This window comes from Crocuta crocuta, unplaced genomic scaffold (genome assembly GCF_008692635.1).
Source record: "Crocuta crocuta isolate KB4526 unplaced genomic scaffold, BGI_CrCroc_1.0 scaffold190, whole genome shotgun sequence".
Classification (NCBI taxonomy): domain Eukaryota; kingdom Metazoa; phylum Chordata; class Mammalia; order Carnivora; family Hyaenidae; genus Crocuta; species Crocuta crocuta.
The window spans coordinates 10782264-10809291 of NW_027527955.1; the positions used below are offsets into that span (position 1 = coordinate 10782264).

A 27028-nucleotide genomic window follows, 5' to 3' on the forward strand; every position below is an offset into this window, starting at 1 on the left:
AGGCTGCTTCGGTGTTCTGCTGCCTGCGGTGCTGCAGGGACGGCGGGACGGGACACATCCCTCTGAAGGAGATGCCGGCAGTGCAGCTGGACACGCAACACATGGGTAAGGGCCCTCCCTTCTTCAGACCCAACGGCCCACGCCGGGTCAGGCGCGGCGGGTCGTGGGCAGTGCGGGGTCGCGGGGACCATACGCCCACACGCGGCCCTGCCCCTTCGGGCGCCGCCCTCCGCTCCTCGCTCTCAGTTGTTGCCCTCGGCCCTGTTTCGTCTCGCGGCGGACTCCACCTTGGCCCTGCTCTGTGTTCAAGGCTACGCAGCCCTGTCTGCCCCTGTCATCGGGAGGTGCTTGTGTGCACCTACCCATTTTCATAGGAATCTCTGAGGTGCCACCCCCCGAGACTCGTCATATGTCCCCAGGCGAGGGGAGCGCCTCTGGTGCTCCTACAGAGTTACTACTAAATTGCCCAAACAGGATTTGTAGCCGCAAATGAATATTAAATAAAAACATTGTCNAAATTTCAAAGTAAATACAGCATCAAATTTTTTTTGACTTAGAATTAAAAGCGAAAGAAATTAACCTTGATTGTTGGATAAGAAAATAGAAAACTTCACACTGTGTCTGCTTTTTTTATTTAGGAACCGATGTTGTCATTGTAAAAAATGGAAGAAGAATATGTGGAACAGGAGGTTGTTTAGCCAGTGCCCCTTTACATCAAAACAAAAGCTATTTTGAATTCAAAATCCAGTCCACAGGTTGGTATAATGGTCCTTTACTGTTAAAAGTCCTAATTGTTGTAAATACTAAGAGGGGTTCTCCATATGTGGAAAAGATTAATGAGGCAATAAAAAAGCTTGAAACTTATTTGGAAGGCCTTTTTTCCCCACCTCTTGGGTGATTTTGGTTAAAGTATACTTTAGGTTCAATTTTCTTATCTACAAAATGGAATTACAGGAACCGCCCTTCCTGCTTCACCTAAGTTATACCAATGAGAGTATTTTAAAGACAGAACACACCAGATCAATGTTAGGCACTACCATTTTTTTTATTTTTTTATTTTTTTATTTTTGAGAGTCAGAGAGAGACAGCGAGAGCAGGGGAGGGGCAGAGAGAGGGGGAGATACAGGATCTGAAACAGGCTCCAGGCTCTGAGCTGTCAGCACAGAGCCCGACGCGGGGCTTGAACCCACAAACTGTGAGATCATGACCTGAGCCCAAGTCGGATGCTTAACTGACTGAGCCACCCAGGCACCTCAGCACTAACATTATTAACGGGTACTAAATGCACCATTTCCTTTGGTCAAGCATATAAGGTGTAGACTCTTGCTATTTTATCTTAGCATAAAATCAGTCTTACGATCCGTTTTTCTTTCCCTCTTAATTCTTGTTAAGATGCCCAAGTTCATGGTCTTCTGAAGCAGTCAGCAAATTTAGAATTCTGATAGAAGGCTAATGTCTATCCTTCTCATTAAAAACTTACAGAGTTTCTTGAGTCATACAACAGTTCTGCTTGAGTACTATAAGAGTGAGTAGATAACTTGCAGCCGTATTGAATAGGGGGAAATATATTTTTTAAAGCTTTATTACAAAAAAATTTCTAGTGAAATATAGCATGAATAATATAAGTATAGATGTAGAATAGGAAGAGTAAAGGGAAGTAAATTATATTTTTCTTGACAAGCTTGAATGATGTAAAACATCCTTCTGGAGCTTGTTTTCTAAATTTGTTCAAAATACTGATTTTCCTATGTATGTGAAATAAATATGAATCTGTCCTCCACTTTATTCTTTTTATCGTCTCTGTAAAATATCTCAGGTTACTAAAATCTTCTCAAGTAAAACATACCTTTTCTCAAGAAAAGCAAATACTTTCTAGATCCTTGAATCCAGTACAAATTTTTACGTGGATTTTCTGTAAAGGGTGACATCTTCAGTGACATCCCTAGAATAAATACATTGTTGGGGTTTGTAAATTGATCTCTCAATTTAAGCCTGAGCAGTTATGGCAGAATGTATCACAGCATGCACAGGTCTTTAGGGGTAAGGAGAGTCTATAACCCTGTGTAGAACTGTTGTCCCATGAAATTAGTATTATTACCTTCTGTCACTTTTAAAATTGTTTCACTCTAGAGAATAAATTGTATAGTCAGATTATTTAGGAAGCAGAGGCAGTGATATCCAGACATGCAACTTTTTGATAGTCTTGCTCAATTCAGAAAAATTAATTGGTTGGCAACATGACCTTGAAACCTTCTTCCATTTATAGATTTTCTCCTAACTGATTTTGATAAAAACTGAGAAGCAAACAGTTTGAGACCAAATCCAGAGCTCTAGATATTCTGTTTGGCTGGTTAAGAGGAGAGCTGCTTGCTTTAAAATCCGCTTAGACCAAAAGATTTTAAGCCCACTGACTTAAGGTATGGGTAAGAAAATGATTTTACACTTCATCCTTAATTTTCTCCTCTCCATGATATTGACCAGGTCCTATATTATTTGTCACATATAATAGATGCAAAAACTAAAGACTAATTTCCCACTTCTCTAAGGTAGTGCTTGATTGGAACCCTAGGCCATTTCAATTCAACATGTAGCTTTTAAAAAGCCTTTTAGAGAGTAGTGATGATGATAATAGCTGACATCTAAAATACACTTAACTGATTGTGGGGGAAATAAACTGTTAAAAGTGCTTTACTTGATTACCTTGCTATATCTTTTAATAACTTTTTAAAGTTAGTACTGTTAGAATCCCAAGTTCACAGGTGAGGAAGGAGAGTGAGGTTAAGTAACTTGCCCCAGATGGTATAGCTAAGCCAAGGTTTAACCTAGGCCTTACAGCTTCAGGACCCACTCTTCTCTCCTCGGCTGTACTCCATCTGTAGAGAATATAGGGCAGTTTGCAAACTACTTTTAAAAAAAATTAATAAAAGTTTAGTGATAGAATGCCACTTCTTTTAAAAACAACTTACACTCTCTTATAAACAACCCCTTCTTTCATATTTGTATTCTTCAGATTTTGGGGGCATTTAAACTATTATTTTTTAGGAATATGGGGTATTGGCGTTGCAACTCAGAAAGTTAACTTGAACCAGATTCCTCTTGGCCGAGATGTACACAGTCTGGTAATGAGGAATGATGGAGCCCTATACCACAACAACGAGGAGAAAAATAGGCTGCCGGCAAACAGCCTTCCGCAGGAGGGAGACGTGGTGGTGAGTTTTCTTGTGGAGTTGTTTTCCACTGTAAATTATTAAACTTGAACTGCTTTTAGTGTATATAGTTTTGTTTGGGAGTTTCTAGTTTGAATTCTGAAGCACTGGGATTGGATCTAATGAGGTGGTACATGTTTCAGAGAGAGCACTTGATAAAGCTGCTGCTGGAGAACCTAACTGCTCTCCTTTCTAGAGCTGTCCCTAGCGAAAAAAATTAGTGTGAGCCCTTATTTCGGTTCAGGAGAATTAATGACAGGTTGGCCTTAATCAACATCTCCTGCTTCTCTCACAGCAGAGAAATCTTAGCCCACAATATTAAAAGTTTGCTTACCTTCATATTAGAAAATATCGGGGGAGGTGGGGGCACCTGGGTGGCTCAGTAGATTAATCATCCAACTCTTGGTTGAAATCAACTTCTTCCAAACTCTTGTTAATGTTGATCTTTTGGCTTCTTCCCATGAATTGTGAATGTTCTTAAGGGCATTTAGAATGGCGAATCCTTTTCAGAAGGTTTTCAGTTTACTTACCCAAATCTTTCAGAGAAATCACTATCTGTGGTAACTGTAGCCTTACGAAATATATTTCTTAAGTAATAGGGCTTGAAATTACTCCTCCATCCATGGACTACAGAATGGATGCTGTGTTAGCAGACATGAAAACCACATTAATCTCATGTACATTGTCAGTGAGCAGTGATATTCTGAAAGGAGTCTTTTGTTCTGGGCAGTAGGTCTCAACCGTGGACTTAAAATATTGAGGAAACCATGTTGTAAACAGATGTGTTCTTATCCAGGCTTTGTTTTTCCAGCTGTAGAGCACACAGAGTAGATTTAGCACAACTCTTGAGGGCCCTAGGATTTTTGGAATGGTCAGAGAGCAGTGGCTTCAACTTAAGTCACCAGCTGCATTAGCCCCTTACAAGAGAGTCAGCCTGTCCTTTGAAGCTTTGAAGCCAGGTATCAACTTCTCCTCTCTAGCTATGAAAGTCCTAAATGGGATCTTCTTGCAGTAGAAGGCTGTTTCATCTACACTGAATCTGTTGTTTGGTATAGTCACCTCACTCACGTTAGCTAGATCTTCTGAACAACTTGCTGCAGCTTCTGCATCAACACTTGCTGTCTCACCTTGCACTTTTACGTGATAGAAATGGCCTCTTTCCTTAAACCTCATGAGCCAGCTTCTGCTAGCTTCACACTATTCTTTTGTCATTTCCCCACCTCTCTTCCTGCCGTCATAGAACTGAAGGGAGTTAGTGCCTTGCTCTGTATTAGACTTTGAGTTAAGGGAATATTGTGGGAATATTGTGGCTGTCTTGATCTTCTAAGCAGGACCAAAATTTCTCCATATCAGCAATAAGGTGTTTTACTTTCTTATCACTTGTGTATTCACTGGAGTAGCACTTTTAATTTTCTTCAGGAACTTTTCTTTTGTATCCACAACATGGCAGATTGGTGCAAAAGACCTAGCTTCTGGCCTATCCTGGTTCTCTACATGAGCATAATCGTATCTGAGTTTTGATTTAAAGTGAGAGACGTGTGACTTGCTTTCACTTGAATACTTAGAGGCCACTGTAGGGTTATTAATTGGCCCAATTTCAATATTGTGTCTCAGGAAATAAGGAGCCCAGAAGAGAAGGAGAGAGACGGGAACAGCCAGTCAGTGGAGCAGTTAAAACCCACACATTATCAGTCGAGTTTATGGTCTTATATGGGCGTGTTTTGTGACACTCCAAAACCATTGCAATAACAACATCAAAGATCAATGAACGAAGATCACCATAACAAATATAATAACGAAAAGGTTTGAAATATTACAAGAATTACCAAAACGTGACACAGACTTGAAGTGAGCAAACACTATTGGAAAAAGAGCACTGATAGACTTGCCCGACATGGTTGACACAAACCTTCAATTTGTTTAAAAAAAAAAAAAAAAAAAAAAAAAAGTGATATCTGCAAAGTGCAATAAAATAAGATATGTCTGTGTTTAATTTGTTATGGATTTCTCTTAAAGAATTAAGAGCATTTTATTAGGAGTATTCATCCTCATTAAACTTAATCTTATTCAACGTTTTCACTTTGAGAACTCTTCAAAGAACTGGACTCAGAATCCTAAGGTTTGATTGTAGAAAAGTTTTTTTGGAAAGCAGGAGATAGAAAGAGTTACATATTGTTAAGACTTCTCTATTTTTATTCCCAACCAGATATATTTAAGTTATTACCAAAGCCACCCTCTTGAAAATGTAATCCAAAGATCCCTTTCTATCTTTCCCCGTTACTTCTTTTTATATGCTATTGTCGAAGAACCTTATACCCAGAGTTCAGGCTTTTATTATTGATTAGAGACAGAGTCCTAGGATCTCCTACAGTAAAGGTGCTTTTCTACATACAACCTTGGGTTCATGGCTCTGGTACCAAATTGAAAGGAATCTATACATAATGAAGGAAAGTTTCTAATAATATGACACTGGGTAAATCCAGGTTATTGAATTAATGAAATATATAGTATTTTGCTGAGAATGAAAACAGATGTGGAAATTAATTAAATTTTAACCCCGATTTTTAACCGGGGTCTGATCTTTCATCTCTTCTGCAGTTTAAAAAGAATAAAGAACATTTAGTTTTATTTTGTTTTTTTATTTTTTAATGTTTTATTTATATCAGAGAGAGAGAGAGAGACAGCGTGAGCAGGGGAGGGTCAGAGAGAGAGGGAGACACAGAATCTGAAGCATGCTCCAGGCTCTGAGCTGTCAGCACAGAGCCTGACGCAGGGCTCGAACCCATGCACCGTGAGATCTGACCTGAGCCAAAGTTCGACACTTAACCGACTGAGCCACCCAGGCGCCCCAAGAACACTTAATTTTTAAATAGGTAAATTATTGAAAGTGTTTTAGGAGTCAAAAGGCATAAACCATTTTTGAAATCTGTTTTTCCCTGTTCGTCTTTTTGAATAGTTGGTTTTGTATTTGTAGATCATTGCCAGATGTCCGTAATACGAAACACTCTGACTCAGATATTTCTTGAAAGAGAATCTTGAAGTCAAGTCGATGCTATCAACCTGTTTACACTAGATGAAATTCAAGCATAAGCAAGGATAATCAGTAACAAATGTTTTTCTTTGTTGATGTATTGAACTACTGTGTGCTATTCTTGCCTTCCTATCTCATTCATTGAGATGACTTATACTACAAACTGACAGATTTAAGGATGTCATATTTAGTTTATCAGCATTATTAAATTAGACTTTGAGTGTTTATACCGATTCTGATCAAAGGAGGACTAAAAAAACACGTGAAATATATGGAGAATCAAGAAAAGTAAAACATCACCCTTCCATATTACCTTTATCTTCCTAATTCAAACATTTGAGAACAAATTTAATCAAATTGCTGACAGTGGCATAGGAAAAGTAGAAATGATTATGAGACAGGAAAAATAATTGCTTCTTGTTTTTTTGGCCAAGATCAAGTGTAGTATCTGTTCTTACCAGTTTAGTATAAGACAGGAAAAACATTCTCGTATGTGTAGAATTTTCGTTATTTAACCATTCTCTGAGGAGAAATCAAGAAAAATAAGCTTTCAATATCTGACCAAGTGATTATATTCATACAGTAATCTTATAGTACCCCTAGGGCCTCCTTCAGCACTAGAAAACATACCTGGCTTAAGCTTATTTTTTTTCCTTCTATATATACTTTTAAAAAGTGCAAATCATATTCTTAAATTGTATTTTTCAGTTTAATTTCAGAGAAGTTTTATAGCCATTCTGTGTAATAATAATAACAATATTAATAATAGCAAACACTTTTTCTCTAAAATTTATTACAGGCCGGGCACTCTTTTAAATGCCTGGCAGGAATTAAATTGTTTAATCCTTATAATGACTCTATAAAATTGATAGTATTATTATCACCAGTTTACAGATAAGGGGAAGTTAAGTACCCTCTTATATAGAGGGATCCCAGGATTGTTATACAGGTAGCTTAATATCAGAGTCTTCACTGAACATGCAAACAGTTACTGATAAATGCATAGAACATGTCGGATTTTTTGCTATTTTTATGGTGGAATCAAACCTAGTTTCTAGATCATATAACAGGACAGACTAAGAAATACTTGGAACTAAACCCTGCTAATAAGAGTTGGGGGTTCTCCTGTCCTTTCTCACTTCTCTTTGGTAATGAGATCTTGCCATTAGGATGCAACATGGATGGAACTAGAGGGCATTATGCTGAGCGAAATAAGTCAGGCAGAGAAGGACAGATACCATACATTTGCACATATAAGTGGATTAGGAGGAAGCTAACGGAGGACCATGAGGGAGAAGAAGGGGAAAAATAGTTGGAGAGAGGGAGGGAGGCAAACCATGAGAGCCTCTTGAATGCTGAGAACAAACTGAGGGCTGATGGGGGTGGGAGAGACGGGAAGTGGGGTGATGGGCATGGAGGAGGGCACTTGTTGGGATGAGCACTGGGTGTTATATGTAAACCAACTTGACAATAAACTTTTTAAGGAAAAAAAAAAAAAAGAAAGGATGCAGGTTTGGGTTTCAAACTTGCTTGCTGGCAGTAGATGCTGCCACCAGGTGGTGAAGGGGCCTGGATTACAGACCCCTGCCTGAACTGCCAGGCGTCCCTGTAAGCTAGTTCTCGAAAATAGAGGACACATTGTTTTTATGTAATTTTGTTTTTGTTTTTTGAATGAAAAAAAGGCTTCTTCATTACCAAAACTAATCCCAGCTATCATTTAGCTTAATTATTATATTTAAATACATAAATTGAAATGAAACAGAAAAATCTGTCTCTCTCAATATTTTCTAATGATTAACAAATTATTATTTAACCCTGGCTTTGCTAAGACTTGAGGAGAATCTTTTATAGCACTTAAAACACTGAGTCATCTCAACCTTTGTTATTTTAACTGGAAAATGAGGGAAGTTAAGACTAGACCATCTGTCAGATCTTTTTCTACCTCTAAAAAGTTTTTAAGTTGATATATATCCACAGTCAGAATTACTTAGTGGTTGCTTGTTGATCTAATGATGATTTCTCTACTGAAGAATTGTCTACTTAATTCTTCAAAGAAAAGCTCTCTTTCTGTCATCAAGTAGTAACTATTACAAAGTTTTAAAGAGAGATAGTATGGCATGGCAGGGAGAGTGTTCTGAAGCCATACTGCATGGGTTTAAATCTCAGCTCTGCCACCTCCTAGCTCTGTAAACTTATGTAAATTATTTATCCTTTTTGTGCTTTAGCTACTTCATTTGTAAAATGAGGATGATGATGATGATGATGATAATAATACCCCTCTTGTTGTGAGGATCAAATAATTAAATATGAAGTACTCAGAATAGTGCTTGGTACATTATACAGGCTTTCTACGTGTTTTCCAGCATTTTAATGTATTAATTAATATTAATTGTTAGTATTCGTTGTGACTTTTGCACCATCAGTAATGTATAGATGTACAGAGTGATCTATTTTCATTCTACTTTTTTTTCCTACTCTTTTGAGTTGTTTTTCTGTTTTTCAACTTGATACTAACTACCAATTATATTCCATTGTAAACACTAGCTTTACAACTTGGTAATACATTGGCATATATGAAACAAGGTAGACAGATACGGAAATGTATTTGTTTTTAGAAATAAGTTACGTGAAGACGCTTATTTACAACAGTGACAGATAGTAAACCCTAATGCTAAAAACCTCATTGTTTTTCCCCTTTAAGATCAGATTCTATAGAGAGAGAGCAGTGTTTCTCGGAGTTTTAAAGGTCTCTCTGTACATGGTAGGCAGTACTTATATCATCTTAATATTCAGAATATAAAATTCAGATTATCTGAATATAATAACTAGGACTCCGACTGTTCTCATTTGTTTTCCTTCTAATGTGAATTCTAGGAATTTTACTTTGCCCCCACATAATCACCACTAATTTTTTTTTAGCTCGGTTCAAGTAGAACTCTACCAAATTGTAAACCCTTAATGAAAGCTACTGTGACACCTTACTCTAGTTTTTTCCATGCTTCCTAGTAGTGCTTTTTGACTATTTAGGCTTTTTATGGGAACATTTATATTTTCACTTTTTAATATTTTCTTTCCTTTCTAGGGTATCACATATGACCATGTAGAATTAAATGTATATTTGAATGGAAAAAATATGCATTGTCCAGCATCAGGTATACGAGGGACAGTATATCCAGTTGTTTATGGTAAGCTAAAATATTTCTAAATATTATTGTATATCTTAACGTTTACTTGACATTTTCATTAACTTAATAACTGTCATTCAAAAATCTGGACAAGTTGGCGTTTCTGTGTGGCTCTTTCGGTTGAGTGTCCAACCTTTGATTTCAGCTCAGATCATGATCTTACTGTTTGTGAGTTCGAGCCTCACGTTGAGCTCTGTGCTGACAGTGCAGAGCCTGCTTGTGATTCTTTCTCTCTACTGCTTTCTCTGCCCTTCTCCTGCGCGCGCTTTCTCTCTCTCGCTCGCTCGCTCTCTCTCTCGTAAAATAAATTAAATAAAACATCTGGACAAGTCAATAAGGACCTTTTTTATGAAATGTAGTGAGTAGGATATTACAATCCCACTTTGCAGGACTAAGGAAGTTTTATTCCGTATGTATTTAAAAACTACCAAAAGCATTGATTATAATTAAATATACAATAACTATATTCCCTTTTTAAATCTTGTATTCATAAATTCTAGAAAGGTCCAAAAAGCTTTACTGAATTTACAAAGCTCTTTCTGCCAGTTATTAGGAAGATTTAGGTTACCAGAAAATGTAATCGTAAAGAATATTTTGGAACTATAGGTGGGAATTTTATGTAGGTTGACCTTTGTAAAATTACCTAAATGTTAAAACTCTTTTGAGACAAAATTGTGACTTTGAATAGTCTCATATTGCTATGTATATACTATAATTTCTGTACAAATGTAGCCTTCTAAGAATTGGGTTACTTAGGAGATGACTCTGTACCATTTAATTACTTTAATTTTTATTACAGAAAATCTCAAACATGTATAGCAGTAAAGAGAATAGTATAATGAACCCTCATGTACCTATCACCCTGCTTCAAACAATTATCAACTTGGAGCCAGTAAGGTTTCATCTACCCCCTAATGCTGATACTCCTCCTGTTTTTCACCTTCCCTCCTTGGATTATTGTGAAGTAAATGTCAGATATTATATCATTTTATTCATAAATATTTCATACGTATCTCTAAAAAGTAAGGTGTCTCTCTTTATAAAAAAATAACAAACATAGGTACAGTGCCTTTAACACTCTTCTGCTTTATTTTTTATGTTCCCAACTTTAAATCAATATGGTATGTTTTTTCTGCATATGGTTTTAGTAGACCTAAAAGTATTTTCTCATTTAATTACTTTAAATTTTTAGATTTGAGCCATAATAAAAGCTTATTATTAATTTTTATAGTAACTTGCTAGAAAGGTAGTCTTAGTGATGACAGACTGGGCTGTCATAAAAGTATTCAAATAACAAATATAAATATTTAATAAAAGGATAATAACAACCAAAGGATAATTTTTTTAATGTTTGTTTATTTTTGAGAGAGAGAGAGAGAACATGAATGCAAGAGGGGCAGAGGAAGAGGGAGACACAGAATCCAAAGCAGGCTCTAGGGTCTGAGCTGTCAGCACAGAGCCTGACACAGGGCTTGAACCCATGGACCAACTATGAGACCATGACCTGAGCTGAAGTTGGTAGCTCAACCGACTGAACCACCCAGGCACCCCACATGCTTTACTTTTTAGTTACGGTTTTCATTAGTTTTCTTTTCTCCTAAAAATTACTTTCCAGTGATTTTACCTTCCTTGTCTTTGCATGTAAAAGTGTATTTTTAAATTTGATTTCAGTTAGTTTCTTTGCCATATTATGTAAGCCTAAAAGCAATTCCTTTATTTACTTAAATAAATGGAAATGTAGCTTAATATTCTAAAACTTGAGTCTGAAAAATGAAATAAATATCAGCAGAATGAGTTACACCAATGATTTTAGCAAATAAAATTTTTATTCTAAATCATTTCTTTGATTCAGCGTAATTTTTAATGTAGTAAAGTTAGAGATAGTAAATGATATATATTTCATAAATTGACACTAGTAAATCAGTCAAATTAAGCCAAATATTTTAATAGTCTGGTACTATCACAGATAAATATAAAACTTAAGGGGCACCTGGCTGGCTCAGTTCATAGAGCATCCAACTCTTGATCTCAGGGTCATGAGTTTGAACCCCATGTTGGGTGTAGAGATTACTTAAAAATAAATGAAAATAAAACTTAAATTCCTTTACCCTTTGTTCCTCCATCCCATCTCTGATCCTAGATCCATCCATCCATTTTGTCAGCTCTTAACACTCAGCCTATGGAAAGAAAAAACCACATAACCCTGAAAAAGAGTGTCATTACAAAGTTATGACTTCCAGAGGTGCCTGGGTGGCTCGGTTGGTTAGGTATCTGACTTTAGTTCAGTTCATGATCTTGCAGTTCATGAGTTCGAGCCCCACTGACAGCTCGGAGCCTGGAGCCTGCTTTGGATTCTGTGTTTGCCCCTCTCCTGCTTGTGTTCTCTCTGTCTCTCAAAAATAAAAAATAAATAAAGTTATAACTTCCAGTCTAAGCCCTCAACGGTTTTTGACAGGTCTTTTACATTCTGCACATTCAGCATGCTTCTTGAATTCCCTCATCATTCTCCACAGATGACCTTACCTTCTACTTTATAAAGAATCAGTCTATTAATGGTGAGCTCTACCTTCTCACCCTTGCCCTCCCGAAGCTCTTCTGGATCAGATCCAATCTTGCCTTCTTTCTGTCCCATCTTAGATGAAGTGGTATCCTTCATATTAAAAAAAAAAACCAAAAAAAAAAAAAAACAACAGTGTATAGTCTAGATTTCAAACTCCCCAATTCTGGGACTTCACTTTGTCAGTTATTCACTTATATCTCCTTTCAGGAACCTCTCTCTTCAATACCTGCAAAAATTCTGAGTCATCCTTATCCCAAAAAACCCTTCCTAAATTCATATCCCTCATTAGCCCTGTATTTACCCTTCTTCATATGGCTTCATTTCTAATAGCCTACACCACTTACTGTGCCATTCGGTTTTTCTTCAGCCCTAACCGCCTTTACCTCCACTTCACCGAAACCACCCTTGTTAAAATCTCTAGTGGCTTCATGAATGTCAAATCCACTACTTAACTTTTTCCTGCATTTATTATGAAATGCAATTTATTTAGTAATGTGCATTATTCATATTTATGTAGTTTAACAAGTAGCTATGAAGTGAACACATATCATTACCACAGTCAACATCATGAACATATTCATCACCCCTAAAAGTTTCCTCTGTTCCTTTATAATCCTTTCTGCTCATCTCTCCCCACCCAGCCCCAACCAAAGCAACGCTCTTATCTGCTTTCTGTCACCACAGATTATCTGAATCATAAGTTTGTATTATTTTTTCCTCTGGCTTATCTCACTCAGCATAATTATTTTGAGATTGATACATGTGGTAGTGTGTATCAATAATTCATTATTTTTATTGCCAAGTAGTATATTTAGTTTATTGTGTGCTTATATCACTGTTTGTTTTTCTCTTCTCCTATAATGGATAGTTAGGTCGTTTCCAGTTTGGAGCCATTACAAATAAAGCTACTATAGTCAACATCCATATACAAGTCTTTGTGTGGACATGTACGTTAATTTCTCTTTGGTAAATGCTGATAAAAACATGTAGAAGGGCTCCTGGGTGGTTCAGTCAGTTAAGCGTCCAACTCCTGATTTCAGCTCAGGTTATGATCTCATGGTTTGTGAGATGAAGTCTCATGTTAGGCTCTGCACTGACAGCACAGAGCCTACTTGGAATTCTCTCCTCTCTCTGCCTCTCTCCGACTTACACTGTATTTCTCTCTCAAAATAAGTAAGTAAACATTAAAAAAAAAGTAGAAGTTGAATAAGGACTTCAGTCTAGTTAACAGTACTGTATTGATGTCAGTTTTCTGGTTTTGATATCATACTGTAGTTATGTAGCCTATTACCGTTACAGGAAGCTGGTTGAAGGGTACATAGAGCTCCGTTATTTTTGCAACGTTTTTGAATCTATAATTACTTCAAAATAAAACAATTTTTAAAAAGTAATATATCTTAACATATAAAATTAAGAAAATACAGGTAGGCAAATAAGGAAAAAATTAAAGGTACTCTAATTCACGCTATCTAATTATTAGTAATATTTTGATATATATGCTTTAAGTGTTTTTGATAAATTTGGATTTTCATTGTAGTTATTTTCATCCAATAGGATTATGTTTTGTAACATGGACAGCAGATGTATTTATTCTTTTTGCCTGTTAATACTGTGATATTATAAGACAGCTTATTTTATAATTGTGTATTATTTCTAATTAAGGTGTTAGCTTCTAATTTTTTTCTTTCTTTTTCTGTCTCTAGTTGATGACAGTGCAATTTTGGATTGCCAGTTCAGTGAATTTTATCATACTCCTCCACCTGGTTTTGAAAAAATATTATTTGAACAGCAGATCTTCTGAATGTATTCATTTTTGAAACTTGTGTTTCTGCACTTTTAAAAGTGTTTACCATTTAATAAAGCTTTACCTGACCTATAGATGAAAATATATTCTTAAAAATATGCTTGTTAATGTTGTTTAAGGAACCAGTGTATTCCAGATACCATCTAGAAGTTGTGATTTAAAATATTTCTGTTTTGTGAGATGAATCTGCGTTTTGGACAGTTTATTTAATTCTTATTTAAATAAATATATCTGTGGGTTTGATTAACAGTATTAAGTGGAAATATGTATATAGATATTTAAAAGGGAATCTTTCTTACATAAGGTATTTGTTTTTATAATAGAGATGTAGATTTGGGTGGATTTTTCTCATTCTGAAATTTAGACCTCATTAACTATTTTAAGTCTGCACTCTAATAATTTTGTGTCTCAGTGTTTGTTCTTTTTTATATAGAGCATAACAAAGTGACAGAAAATGTATTATTGGGAACTTCTTTTTTGGTGATTTATTTACTGTAAAATGCACCACTTTTCTTAAACTTTAAATTGCTTATTTTGTTTGTATGTCATTGCTTTTGATTTGTTTTGTGAAAGGAGATAAATGTTTTAGTAACTGTCAGAGCTTTTTGTTGAAGACCATCATGCTGTGTTACTTCAGTACCAGAGTAAGTAGTGGTTGATTGGTGATGTAGTAAACACTGGCAGACATTTAGAATAGTATGATGCTTTAAACTTAAATGTAAATAAGATTATTCTTTTAAGGATTTTTATTTAAATGTGTTTTTCTGTAAGGAATAATAAAATAATAGTAATTAAGGAATATTTAGTACTATATTAAATACATGTTCTTCCTGTTTTGTTGAGTATACATTAAATTCACTTCATCCTTGATTATTTCAGAAGTTCAGAGATAAGCGAATCCTCTCTGTGACTCTGAGCCTTTGCCAAATCTTCAGTTAAGATTCCTTTAATGCCCTACTAGCCTGAATTAATCACTGTACACACTTTGGTACAGTTTCCTTTTCTAAAGAGCCTGTCAAGGATGTGTACATTTCCTTCCTTGGTCAACAAGGAGCAGTATGTTGTACTAGAAAAACTTAGAATCAGTGATCTGAACTGTAATTATCTCCTCAGCTGAGTTCCTTAGCTTCCCTGAGTTCAGGTTCCCCATTTATAAAAGGGATACTCATACTAAATAAGGTAATATATGTAAAACACCTGAATCATCATAGGCACTTAATAAATGTACCTTCCTCGTTGACTCTTAAGAAGTGGTTTTCTTTTTTTTTTTTTAATTTTTTTTTAAGGTTTTTTTTTTTTTATTTTTTTCTAGAGAGAGAGAGAGCGTGAGCGGGGGAGGGTCAGTGAGAGAGGGAGTCACAGACTNTGACCTAAGCGAAAGTCAGACGCTTAACCGACTAAGCCACCCAGGCACCCCAAGAAGTGGTTTTCATAGTGTTCTCAGACATCATCACTACCTGGGAACTTGTTAGAAATGCACATCCTCAGGCCCTGCCCCAGACCTACTGAATCAGAAACTGTCAGGAATAGCACCCAGGAATCTGTATTTGAACAAGCCTTTCAGGCGATTCTTTTTTTTTTTTTTCCTGTTTCATTTTGCTTGTTTGCTTTCCAAATTTTATTTATTTATTTATTTTTTTTACAAATAGTTTATTGTCAAATTAGTTTCCACATAACACTCAGTGCTCATCCCCACAAGTGTCCTCCTCCATGCCCATCCCTCCTCCCCCCCCACTTCCATCAGTCCTCGATAAAGGACCTGAACGTGAGACAGGAAACTATCAAAACCCTAGAGGAGAAAGCAGGCGATTCTAATACACGCTAAAGTTTGAGAGCCACTGCTCAGGAGAGAATGATTGCCTGCTTTAAAGTTTCTAAAGATTTAAGGCTATTTTTGACCCATAGGCAAGAGAATCCTACACAGTGTTTATTGTTTATTTGTTAGATAAAAATGTGACAGTACGCTTTGAAAACAAATATACTTAAGTAAACTTATTTATATATAACCCAAATTTACCTTTGAAGATACAGAACTGAACTAACTATATTATTTATGCATTTTTGTCTGATGTTCTATCTTAATTATCTTAATTTGTAAAAAACATGCTTACTTTGGAAAGTGAATTAAAATGACTATTGTTTGCTGTCTTTATTAATGTTATCTACCTCTTATTTTTTTAAAAAACCAACCTTTTTTTAATCATAATATTCTTTTCTTAAGACTATCTTTTCTGCCTCTAGTCATACAAACTAGGCACAGTACTAAAAATGATACATGAGTTACATCCTTGGCAGCAGTTTGATGAAGTCTAGATGTGTGTTTTTAATCTGCAGGTATCTAAATCTCTTAGGAAAAGTACCTCCCTAAACCTATAACCTCAGTCTATGCTTGAGAAAAACATCAAATTCCACTAGAGAGGCAGCCTGCAGAATACTGGAGCAGTACTCCTCCATACTGCCAAGGTCATCAAAGACAAAGAGAAACTGTCAGACCCTAGAGGAGCCAAGCCCAAGGGAATGTAACAAGTAAATGTAGTGTGGGATCCAAGAACAGGAAAAAGAGGTTAGATAAAAGCTCTCAGGAAATATGAGTAACCCATGGACTTTAATAATAAAGTATCAATATTCACTTATTAATTGTAACAAATGTATCCTGTAAGATGTTTATAACAGGAGAGATGGGATATATGGAAACTGTACTACCTTCTCAATTTTCCTGTAAATCTAAACTAACCTAAAAAATAGTCTTAAAAAATTACATTGAGCTAAGAGAAATTCAAAACTAAAGCCTTTCATGAAGCCATCATGAAGAATATTAGTGCAGTATAAACCCATAGCTTACATATTTAATGATAGCTAAATATAGACATAGATGGAACATAAAACACAAATACCTGCATTTGTTCCTGGCTAAAGAGACAATGCCCAGTGTCTTTCTGTATACTGCAGAAATCCATTTGTACTAGTGTAGTTTTCCATAGATTGAAAATCAATGATTTATTTTCCATGTTACCTCAGTAATTTCAGTATTACAAAGGATTTGTAATGTTAGCTGTATGAAACAAAATCTTTTGATCAGTTTACATACTATAATCCAGAAAAAGCAAGTTTGGCTTTTAATTGCCTTTGGCTCATTTGTTAAGGTAATTTGAACATATTTTCAACTTCGATTACAGACTGTTATAAATTAATTTCAGAATGGTAGAAAATATAATTTGACTAGGGCTTTTCTAAATCATTAACAAAAACAGACATATGCATAATGTTGTTGGTCAGACCTTTAACTTTATTTTCTAACATAAGTCTAGATACAGGCCAGCAAAAGCATAGCTGGAAATGTAAGTGAGATCTTGGACAAGTTTTGATAAAATACATTAAATTGATAACTTCTTTTAGATAATGTAAAAACACTAGATATGACTGTGAGAAGAAATCTGCAATCAAAACTCTAGAATTTTGCTGTACACAGATATAACCAAACATAGAACTCATAAATGGAATATAATCAACTACCACTTCTATTAATTTGCACTAATTATGCAACCTGCCAGGGAAATACCATTGGGAGCTAATTGGGCTGTTCATGTGAATGAGTGGAAACACAATAGTAGAATCAATTAACTATTGTTCTTCCATCTACTGAACAAGATTTGGGATTCCCTTTCAATTTGCTCTTTTAAAATAACGGGCAAAATTATTGAAACGGTATAAACACAAAATAATGTTAAATATAATTAGCAAGATAAATGAAATCACACACAATCAATCCAAGAGTTCTCTAGAAATTTAAAGGAAAAGTCCCAGTATTGGCTGAAACGTGGCATCTGTAGTTACATAGCAATCATTAAAACATAGTCTTCCAACAATTGTTATCATCTATGTGTGTTTCATAAAAACTTTAACAAGATAGTCCCTGCCTTCATGGAGCTCTACTAATTGCAATCCATAAGTTTGGTGCTCTGGAATACCGAAGATATATTGGTAAGTGGGGGAAAAAGTCGTTAATTATTTCTGTGTATAATATGAGCCAATAAAAAACTGGGGTTTAGGAAAAAGTATGAAATAGTATACACCAAAATATTATATCTTGGAAATAGGATTACAGGAAACTCTCTTTTTTTTTTTTTAAATTTTTTTATTTATTTCTAGGAGAGAGAGAGAGACAGCGTGAGCAGGGGAGGGTCAGAGAGAGAGGGAGACACAGACTCTGAAATAGGCTCCAGGCTCTGAGCTGGCAGTCAGCACAGAGCCCGATGCGGGGCTCGAACCCACGAACCGCGAGATCGTGACCTAAGCGAAAGTCGGATGCTTAACCGACTAAGCCACCCAGGCGCCCCTACAGGAAACTCTCTTATTGGTAAATTTGTCTGGTAAATTGTTAGTTGATGCCATGATAGGCACCAGCATAAGCCTGATCCCCAGACCCAGGAAAGTAACAGTGGTAATGAAGCCACATGTGGAATAGACCAGTTTTAGTAGACACTACATTTTTAAAACCACAGTAATAAACCAGTGAAGGCTACCAAGCTGTTAATCCATGAATGAATGAATGAATGAATGAATGATTATGGGACTATTAGAAGAAAATATTCAATTCACTGGGCTATTGAAGCCACAGTGACTTGTGAAATGCTAATCATTATAAGAAGGAGACTAGAAATAAAGCCGAAAAATTCTGTAGATTCATTTGTGTGATTCTCACAAATGTATTTCAGGAATGGCAATCATAGGAGTGTTTCTGATACCTCATCATTCATCACTTGAAAAAAATGGGTAGATTTATTCTCTATTGCCCTGGAGACTGAATTATTTGGAAGGTACCGGGAAGCAGATTTCAGTTTAAGATGGGAAAGAACTCTATTAGTTCACCACTGAAATTGCTGCCTTGCAAAGAAATGGACTTCTGGTCCCTGGAATTGTTCTAACCGTGTTTTAAAATGTAGGTTATTTTTACTGAGATACGGTGGACCAACACATCCGGGGACGACTGCCCTTGAAAAAACTAATTTGTTAACAGTTCCCAAGAGGAAAGGACATGCCATGCCACACAGGCACACACAGGTAAGCATCAGGGTAGGTTGTGAGGCAGAAGGAACAAAGGGAAAGCAAGGCCTGAGCCTTTATTGTTTTTTCCATGGTCAAGGCAGGGTAAGCACACTTAGAATTGGCTAGTTTAAATAGTTTCTTCAGGCTCTGGGGTACAGAGGCTATTTCAAGTTGTCTGCTACCTGGCCCTACTGTGATTAGGAGAGAGTAGTATTGACAGGGCAGTGTATGAACCAGACAGGAAGTGGGGCTCTGGATTGGTTGGTTTGTAAGTGAAAGGCAGGATCCTGGTGTCTCTAGGAATCAGCTAACTGGGAATGGGGCAGTACCTCCCCTGTCAGTAAGGCCCCAGATGCCAAAGCATCAAGAATACAGGAAATAAGAGCATGTAATTAATACATAGTCTGCTTTAAATAAATCATAAATATGGTTCCTGCTTGGTTTGAGGCTGAACTAGATGTTTTCTAAAACTGTGGCTTGAATTCATTCAGACTGTTACCAAGTCTCCAAATAAGTTAAATTGAAAATAAAGTAATGGGAGATGTAAGCATCCCAGGGATCTATACTGGAACTTGTCATAGTAACTTTGTATTAATTCTGGAAAAGGGAGATGATGTTATAGTTCATTTAGGAACACAGTGCTAGCTCAACAGGGTAAGCCAGAGTTCTCACACAGTTTTGTGAGTAGACAGCAGTGACTTAAAAGTGATAAACAAAAAAGTGTGAGATTTGGGGATAAATAGACAAAACTATAAGTACCATGGTCTCCTATGTATTATTTAAGCTCAGAAAGATATCTCTATAGCTACCATTCCAGGGTGTGGTCACAAAAGTATCTATAAAATGCAATCATTAGAAGGAGTTTAAAAATTAAGCAGAAGATTTTACCAACCATTTTAAGAAACAAGACACCGAATGTGTTTCTCCTTAACTTTGTATGTTTACTTACTGCATTTCAGGTGAAAGGGTGAATTTAAAAAAATGCCCAAGGAAAAATATAGCACAAGTGACCAAGAGAAGGCCAGCCACTAGCCGTATAGGCCTGTCAGTCTGGGAATCAAGGCCAAGAACAAATATTATCCAAATCCATAAAATCAGGGTGAGTATGGATGGTTAAGGTAGGTTAAACTTGGGTTTACTGACCAAATTCCTGAGTGCTAATAATTAAGGCAGCAACCCTTAAAACTTAAGAAATAAATACTTGGAGGGGCTTCTGGGTAGCTCAGTCAGTTGTGTCTGACTTCGGCTCAGGTCATGATCTCACAGTTTGTGTGTTTGAGCCCCACGTTGGGCTCACTGCTGACAGCTCAGAGCCTGGAGCCTCCTTCAGATGCTGTGTCTTCCTCTCTGTCTCTGCCCCTCCCATGCTCATGCTCTGTCTCTCTTTGTCTTAATAATAAATAAAAATGTTAAAAAATTAAATAAATAGAAAAAGAAATACTTAGAGGCCAAAAGGTTTGTTTATGCTGTGTAAGAAACAGGGAGACATAGGGAGACATAGTTTTGAAACTGAGTTTTGGGGGTATTTTTAAGTTTATTTATTTATTTATTTTGAGAGAGAGAGTACGTGCACAAGCACACACAGGGAGGGGCAGAAAGAGGGAGAGAGAGAGAATCCCAAGTAGCACAGAGCCTGATGAGGGGGCTTAAACTCACAAAGCATGAGATGTTGACCTGAGCAGAAATCAAGAGTCAGATGTGTAACCAGTTGAGCCAGCCAGGCACCCCTTGAAATGGAGTTGTTAAGCAACAAGAAGTACTGGAAGTTATTGTATAAATTCTCACTTCACACATGGGCAAAGTGTCCCAAAAGAGATTAGGTGTCTTGGCCTAGATGACACAGATGGCAAAATCCAGGTAATTCAACTTTCATTAAATAAACATAAGCACTCTGTCAGGCACTGTACAAAGTTCACTCTACCCTGCCACGTGATAAGATACATCCATTAGTGATTTCTAGAGGTTTCTAAAGGGTTTTTGATAGGAGCTAGAAATTTAGGAATATATCGTTTTTAACATTGACAGCCTGAAAGACAGTTGAGCAGTCCTACAAAACATGTCCTCATACAACTGTCTGAGACAAAGACCAGGATAGATCTTTAGGTAGATTCATATTTGATTACCCTTATTTAATGATTGGTACTTGTAAAGCTGCCAGAAATGATGAAATAAATGTCTACCTTTCTGGATTATCTATGCAACAGCTCTCCATTAGCACAAATAAACAGCAGTTAATGATTCACCCACTGTCATCCCTGGGTTATGTGCAGACAGAGAGGTGTGGCCTCAAAGACTGGTAAAAGAAAACATTTGATTTTTCTCCTGTGTTATATCCTTGTAATTAGATTGGACTATGTATACTGAAGTTTGGGAAATCCACAGTACTTTCATGAAGTTTGATATATCTTCTGTACTTGTCATTCCTGAATTTTTTCCTAGACCCTATTCCTCCCATTAAAATTATCTTTAGCCTCATTTTTTTGCTGGATTTTACAGATTCAGATTTTATGAAGATTCAACCCTGAAGCTCCTTTTTAATTTTTACTTTTGAAGAACATGTTAAGGCAAATATAACAATATAAATTAAATTATAGGAAAAAGGTTTACACTCATCACAAAAACAGTTTTCCAACATTTTAGAAGCATATATCTTCCTATAAGCAATTGTCATGCTACTTATAAAACTGTTCCTACCTATTGGATAGGGATCTTGAAAAACAAGAGAGTGTAAGTATTCCACAGCTCTTCTCAGAAATGATGGCGGCATCTGAATAAGCCCTTGAAATCAGATTATATGGTAAATTTTCTTTTTGATTGTTTTTGTAGGACTGACATTCATTCGACAAATATTTTTCAGCATCTACAGTGTGCCAGGCACAGGGCCAAGCTGGAGATGCGAAGACGAGTAAGACAGTCTTCACCTTCAAAGACACGCATGACTATGCTCACGGCTCTGCAGTGGTTTTACTCCACCAGGAATGATAACAGAAAGAAATTGACATAGGCATGACTTTTCCAGCAATACATGAAATATTTCATGGTAACAATAGAGTAGAATCCTTGGGATTTATTTTATACATCTTTCTTTGGGAAATTTGGGTTGTGAACCAATATATATATGCCCATCAAGACAAGTATGCTCTTAATCCCCTTCCTCTATTTCACCCATCCCCCGCACCCACCTCCCCTCTTGTAACCCTCTGTTTGCACTCGATAGTTAAGAGTTTGCTTCTTTATTTGCCTCTCTTTTTTTTCTTTGTACATTTGGCTTTTTTCTTAAATTGCACATATGAGTGGTATTTGTCTTTCTCTGACTGGTTTATTTGGCTTAGCATTATACTCTCTGGATTCATCCATGTTGTTGCAAATGGCAAGATTTCATTCTTTTTTATGGCTGAATAATATTCCTGTGTGTGTGTGTCTGTGTGTGTGTGTGCACACACACATATATATACCACATCTTTATTTATTCATCTACTCCTGGACACTTAGGCTGCTTCCATAATTTAGCTATTATACATAATGCTGCAATAAACAACAGGGGGAATATATCCCTTTCAATTATTGTTTTTATATTCTTTGGGTAAATACTTAGTAGTGCAATTATTGGGTCACAGGGTACTTCTATTTTTAATTTTTGAAGAACCTCCATATTGTCTTCCACCATATCAGTTTGCATTCCCACCAACAGTGCACAAGGGTTCCTTTTGCTGCACATCTTCACCAATACTTGTTTCTTGAATTTTTTATTTTAGCTATTCTGACAGGTGTGAGATGTATTCTCACTGTGGTTTTGATTTGCATTTTCCTGATAATGACTGATGTTGTACATCTTTTCATATGTCTGTTGGCCATCTGTACGTTTTCTTTGGAGAAAGACTGTTCATGTCTTTTGTTCATTTTTTAATCGCATTATTTGGTTTGGGGGTTTTGAGCTATAGAAGTTCCTTATAGATTTTGGATACTAACCCTTTATTGGATGTGTCATTTATAAATATCTTTTCCCATTTCGTAGGTTGTCTTTTAGTTTTTTTGATGATTTCCTTCACTGTACAGAAGCATTTTATTTTGAGGTAATCCCAATGTTTATTTTTGCTTTTTGTTTCCCTTGCCTCAGGAGACATATCTAGAAAGATGTTGTTATGGCTGATATCATGTCTACCTGTGTTCTCTTCCAGGATTTCTATGGTTCAGGTCTCACATTAAAGACCTTAATACATTTTGAGTTTATTTTTGTGAATGTTGTAAGAAAGCGGTCCAATTTCATCTTTTGTTTGCAGCTGTCCAATCTTCCCAACACCATTTGTTGATGAGTCTGTCTTTTTCCCACTAGATAGTCTTCCCTGCCTTGTCAAAAATTAATTGACTTATAATTATGGGTTTATTTCTGGCCTTTCTATTCTCTTCTATTGATCTATGTGTCTGTTTTTGTGCCATTACCATACTATTTTGACTACTACAACTTTGCAATATAACTTGAAGTCTAGAATTGTGATAGTTTTGGTTTGTTTCTCTTTTATCAAAATTGCTCTTGGATGGCTATTTGGGGTCTTTTGTGGTTCCATACAAGTTTTAGAATTGTTTGTTCTAGTTCTATAAGAAGTGCTATTGGTATTTTGATAGGGATTGCATTACGTGTGCAGATTACTTTGGGTAGTATGGATATTTTAACAACATTCTTTCAATCTATGAGCAAGATATTTATCTTTCCATTTCCATTTCTTTCATCAGTTTTTTTTTAAGTTTATTTATTTATTTTTAGTAATCTCTATACCCAGCATGGGGCTCCAACTCATTACCCCGAGATCAAGATGATATGGTTCTAGTCTGAATCTGAAGGCCTGAGTCTGAAACAACATATCAGTCTGAGCCTGAAACAATGTATCAGTTTGAGTCTGAAGGCAAGAAAAAAGCCTATATCCCAGTTCAAAGGTTGTCAGATATGAAGAGTTCTCTCTCACTTGGAGGAAGGTCAACCTACAACTGATTGGATGAATCCCTCCAACTTAAAGAGGGCAATCTGCTTTACTCAGTCTACCAATTTAAATGTTAATCTTATCCAAAAACTCCTTCATAGAGACATCCAGAATAAATTTTAACCAAGCATCTGGGCACCCCATGGCCCAGCAAAATGACACATAAAATTAACCATCACAAATCCACACTTTGTAGATGTGGCACTCATGTGCATCTCCTTAAACCATACTTAATCTCCAAATAAGGACAATAGCAAAGTCATAATTCCACCAGACATGATACAACTATCTTGCATACAGCTGAAAACACACTAACTCCTTCCCCGGAAGAGGAGAGAAAGTCCTTGAGTAATGTTTAATCTTCTCCTTAGTATCCTATAACTTAAATACTCATGAAAACTATACTCTTTGTTTCTCTAGCTGGTCATAGCTGGTATTTATAACTACCTTCTTCCATTACCCATTCTATATCCCCTTTACCCTCAGCATGCCCCTCAGCTGGCCATGGTTCTTTACCTCATGGACTGATCCATTCAACCAACCCTTCATTCCTGAAGAATGTGGGTCATTAATCATCCAGCCTGGATTGGGTTGTAGATTTCCCTTTACCTTAACCATAAGACATGGTAATACTAAGAGACACCGAAAGGGATCTCCTGTACTTCAGACATACTCTTCCTTACACTCCATATGGAGTAGCAGTCCAGGTTCCCTTCAGTAGTCAAGATCCATCACCCCAGCCAGCACTATAGCTCCTTCCTTTGCTTGTTGATTCAGAGGCATGAGGAGCCCAAAGTGGCTGAACAGCCAACTTAACTTTTAGTTCAGTGGACTCATTGTCGTGTCTTCTGGTGGAAGCATTCTTCCCTTTAGAACTAAAGCCTCTAGACCAGCAAAGCATAGGTTGTGGGAACAGGAAGCAAAAATCTTTGCTAGTGAGTCACTAGGGGTAATAGTAAGTGGTGCCACTCATATTTCCACCCCTTGATTCCTGGCCTCATGAATGCTGGCTAGGGTACAAACAGCACCTTATACTGGATGCTGATTCACAGCACGTACAGCTTTCTAGAGAGTCTTGTCCTAGCCCTGCAAGTATTTCCAACTAGTTGGTGCTGTAACTGAGTCTTCAAAAGGCCATTCCACCATTCTCTCAAGCCAGCTGCTTCATGATTGGGGTGAGGAGGAGAACATGGTAAGACCAGTGAATCCCTGAGCATGGACCCATTGCTTTTCTTAATTTGCTGTTAAGTGAGTTCCGTGATGAGAAGCAGTGCTGCGTGGAATACCGTGATGGTGGAGGAGGCCTTCTCTAACTCCATGGATATTAATTTCGGCAGAAACATTGCATGCAAAGAAAGCAAACTCATATCCAGAGTAAGTACCAGTTCTAGTAAAAACAAAACACTCCTTCTTCCATGATGAAGGCAGTCCAAAACAATCAGGCTGCCGCCAGGTAGCTGGCTAATCACCCTGTAAAATCATGCCATATTGGAGGGTCGGTATTGGTTTGTGCTGCTGACAGATGGGACTGTTGGTGGTGACCAAAGCTAGGTCAACCTTGGTAAGTGGAAGTGCATGTTGCTGAGCCCATGCATAACTTCCATCCCTACCACCATAGCCACTTTGTTCATGAGCCCTCTGGCTGATATGACAGAGCCCCTCATTGGAGAAAGACAGAATGAGTCATCTTATCCACTTGAGTATCAAAATCCTCCTCTGCTAAGCTCACCCTTTGGTTAATATTCATATGGGACATTTTTTTTTCGTATATCCACATTTTTTTTCCTATTCAGAGAGATCTATCCACTTCCTCAAGTGTCCTTGTCACCAAGTTTTCAATCATGTTTCTTCCAAGTCCCTGACCATCTAGCTAAACCATTGGCCATAGTCCATGAAGCAGTATATAATCACACATCTGGTCATTTCTTCTTCCAAACAGACTGGCAACCAGGTGCACTGCCTGAAGTTCTGCCCACTGGGAGGAGTTCCCTTCATTCTGCCTCCAGGGATATCCCAGGAAGGGGCTGTAATTCTACAGCTGTCCACTTTCAGGGGCTGTGGTGCCTTCATATTTGTGCAGAACCATTTGTAAACCAGGCTCAAGTCTTCTCTTCCTCTGTTACTGACTGTGGGAAAGGCTGCGGAAGAGAAGATAGTGCAGCAGAAGTGAAGACCTCCTGCATTTGGTCCTCTTTCTCATGTAACTTACCTGTGCACAATTACATATATTCCACTTCCGTTTGATGATGGAGTGCTGCTGTGCATGCCTGATGTTATGGCTCCATGGGTCATATAACACCTAGTTATAATGGGAAGCTCAGGCCTCATGTAAACTTGGTGGCCCACAGTTAAGCATTAAGTCTCTCCTAAGGTACAGTTGCGGCTGAGAGCTGTTTCCCAAAAGGACAGTAGGTATTTGCAGAGGATGGCAGAGTTTTGCCCCAAAATCCTAAGGAAGTGTGCTGCAGTTCACCTATAGGGACCTGCCAAAGGCTCCCAAAGTGTCCTTATCTGCCACTGACATTGTGAGCACCAGCAGATCTCCTGGATCACGCGGGCTGAGCAGCCAAAATGCTAGTAGGGCGCAGCCTAGACTTGTCGCAGAGCCTTCTGCTGTTTTGGGCCCCACTCAAAGTGAGCAGCTTTTTAGGTCACTTGTTAAATGAGCTGGAATAACACACTCAAGTGAAAACTATGTTGTTTCCAAACTCCAAAGAGGCCCCCAAAGTGCTGTGCCTCTGTTTTGGTTGTAGGAGGGGACAGATGCCATTTAAGGAGTGATGCCCCACCTCCTAGAGAACAGAGTATCTACATAATTTATTTGGAATTCTTCTGCCCAGGAGATTTGACTATTTTCCTGATTTTTTTTAATGTTTATTTTTTATTTTGAGAGAGAGAAGGCATGTGTGAGCAGGGGAGGGACAGAGAGAGAGAGAGAGAGAGAGAGAATCCCAAGCAGGCTCTACACTGTCCACTCAGAGCCTATTGGGGGCTCAGTGTCACAAACTGTGAGATCATGACCTGAGCCGAAATCAAGAGTCGGATGCTCAATTGACTGAGTCACCCAGGCGCCCCTATTTCTTTATTCAAGACTTTATGTATGTCAGTATGGGCCCATGGATATTTATTTATATTTTGAGTTATAGTCCAATACTACTTGATTTTGTTGCCCAAATTGTTCCAGATTTGGCCATTGGGACCAGTATTTTATAAAGTTCCA

General features: G+C 37.2%; 1 protein-coding gene, 1 long non-coding RNA gene and 1 pseudogene across 2 annotated transcripts in view; all 3 read left to right on the plus strand.

Annotated features, from left to right (window-relative positions):
- The window catches only part of SPRYD7 (SPRY domain containing 7), a 14224-nt gene extending 364 nt beyond the window's left edge, over window positions 1-13860 (plus strand). The window contains exons 2-6 of the mRNA XM_077752644.1: window positions 3-105; window positions 639-755; window positions 3043-3209; window positions 9320-9422; window positions 13686-13860. Coding sequence (XP_077608770.1) covers window positions 3-105; window positions 639-755; window positions 3043-3209; window positions 9320-9422; window positions 13686-13783 — 588 coding nt within the window. The 3' untranslated portion in view covers window positions 13784-13860. The remainder of the gene's footprint in view (window positions 1-2; window positions 106-638; window positions 756-3042; window positions 3210-9319; window positions 9423-13685) is intronic.
- On the plus strand, window positions 6647-6757 carry LOC144222164 (U2 spliceosomal RNA; annotated as a pseudogene).
- Window positions 13861-18773: 4913 nt separating the features above from the next.
- On the plus strand, window positions 18774-22309 carry LOC144222157 (uncharacterized). Its single transcript, XR_013332325.1, has 3 exons — window positions 18774-18847; window positions 19792-19931; window positions 21659-22309. It is a non-coding gene; the product is annotated as an uncharacterized LOC144222157 (long non-coding RNA).
- The last annotated feature ends 4719 nt before the right edge of the window (window positions 22310-27028 follow it).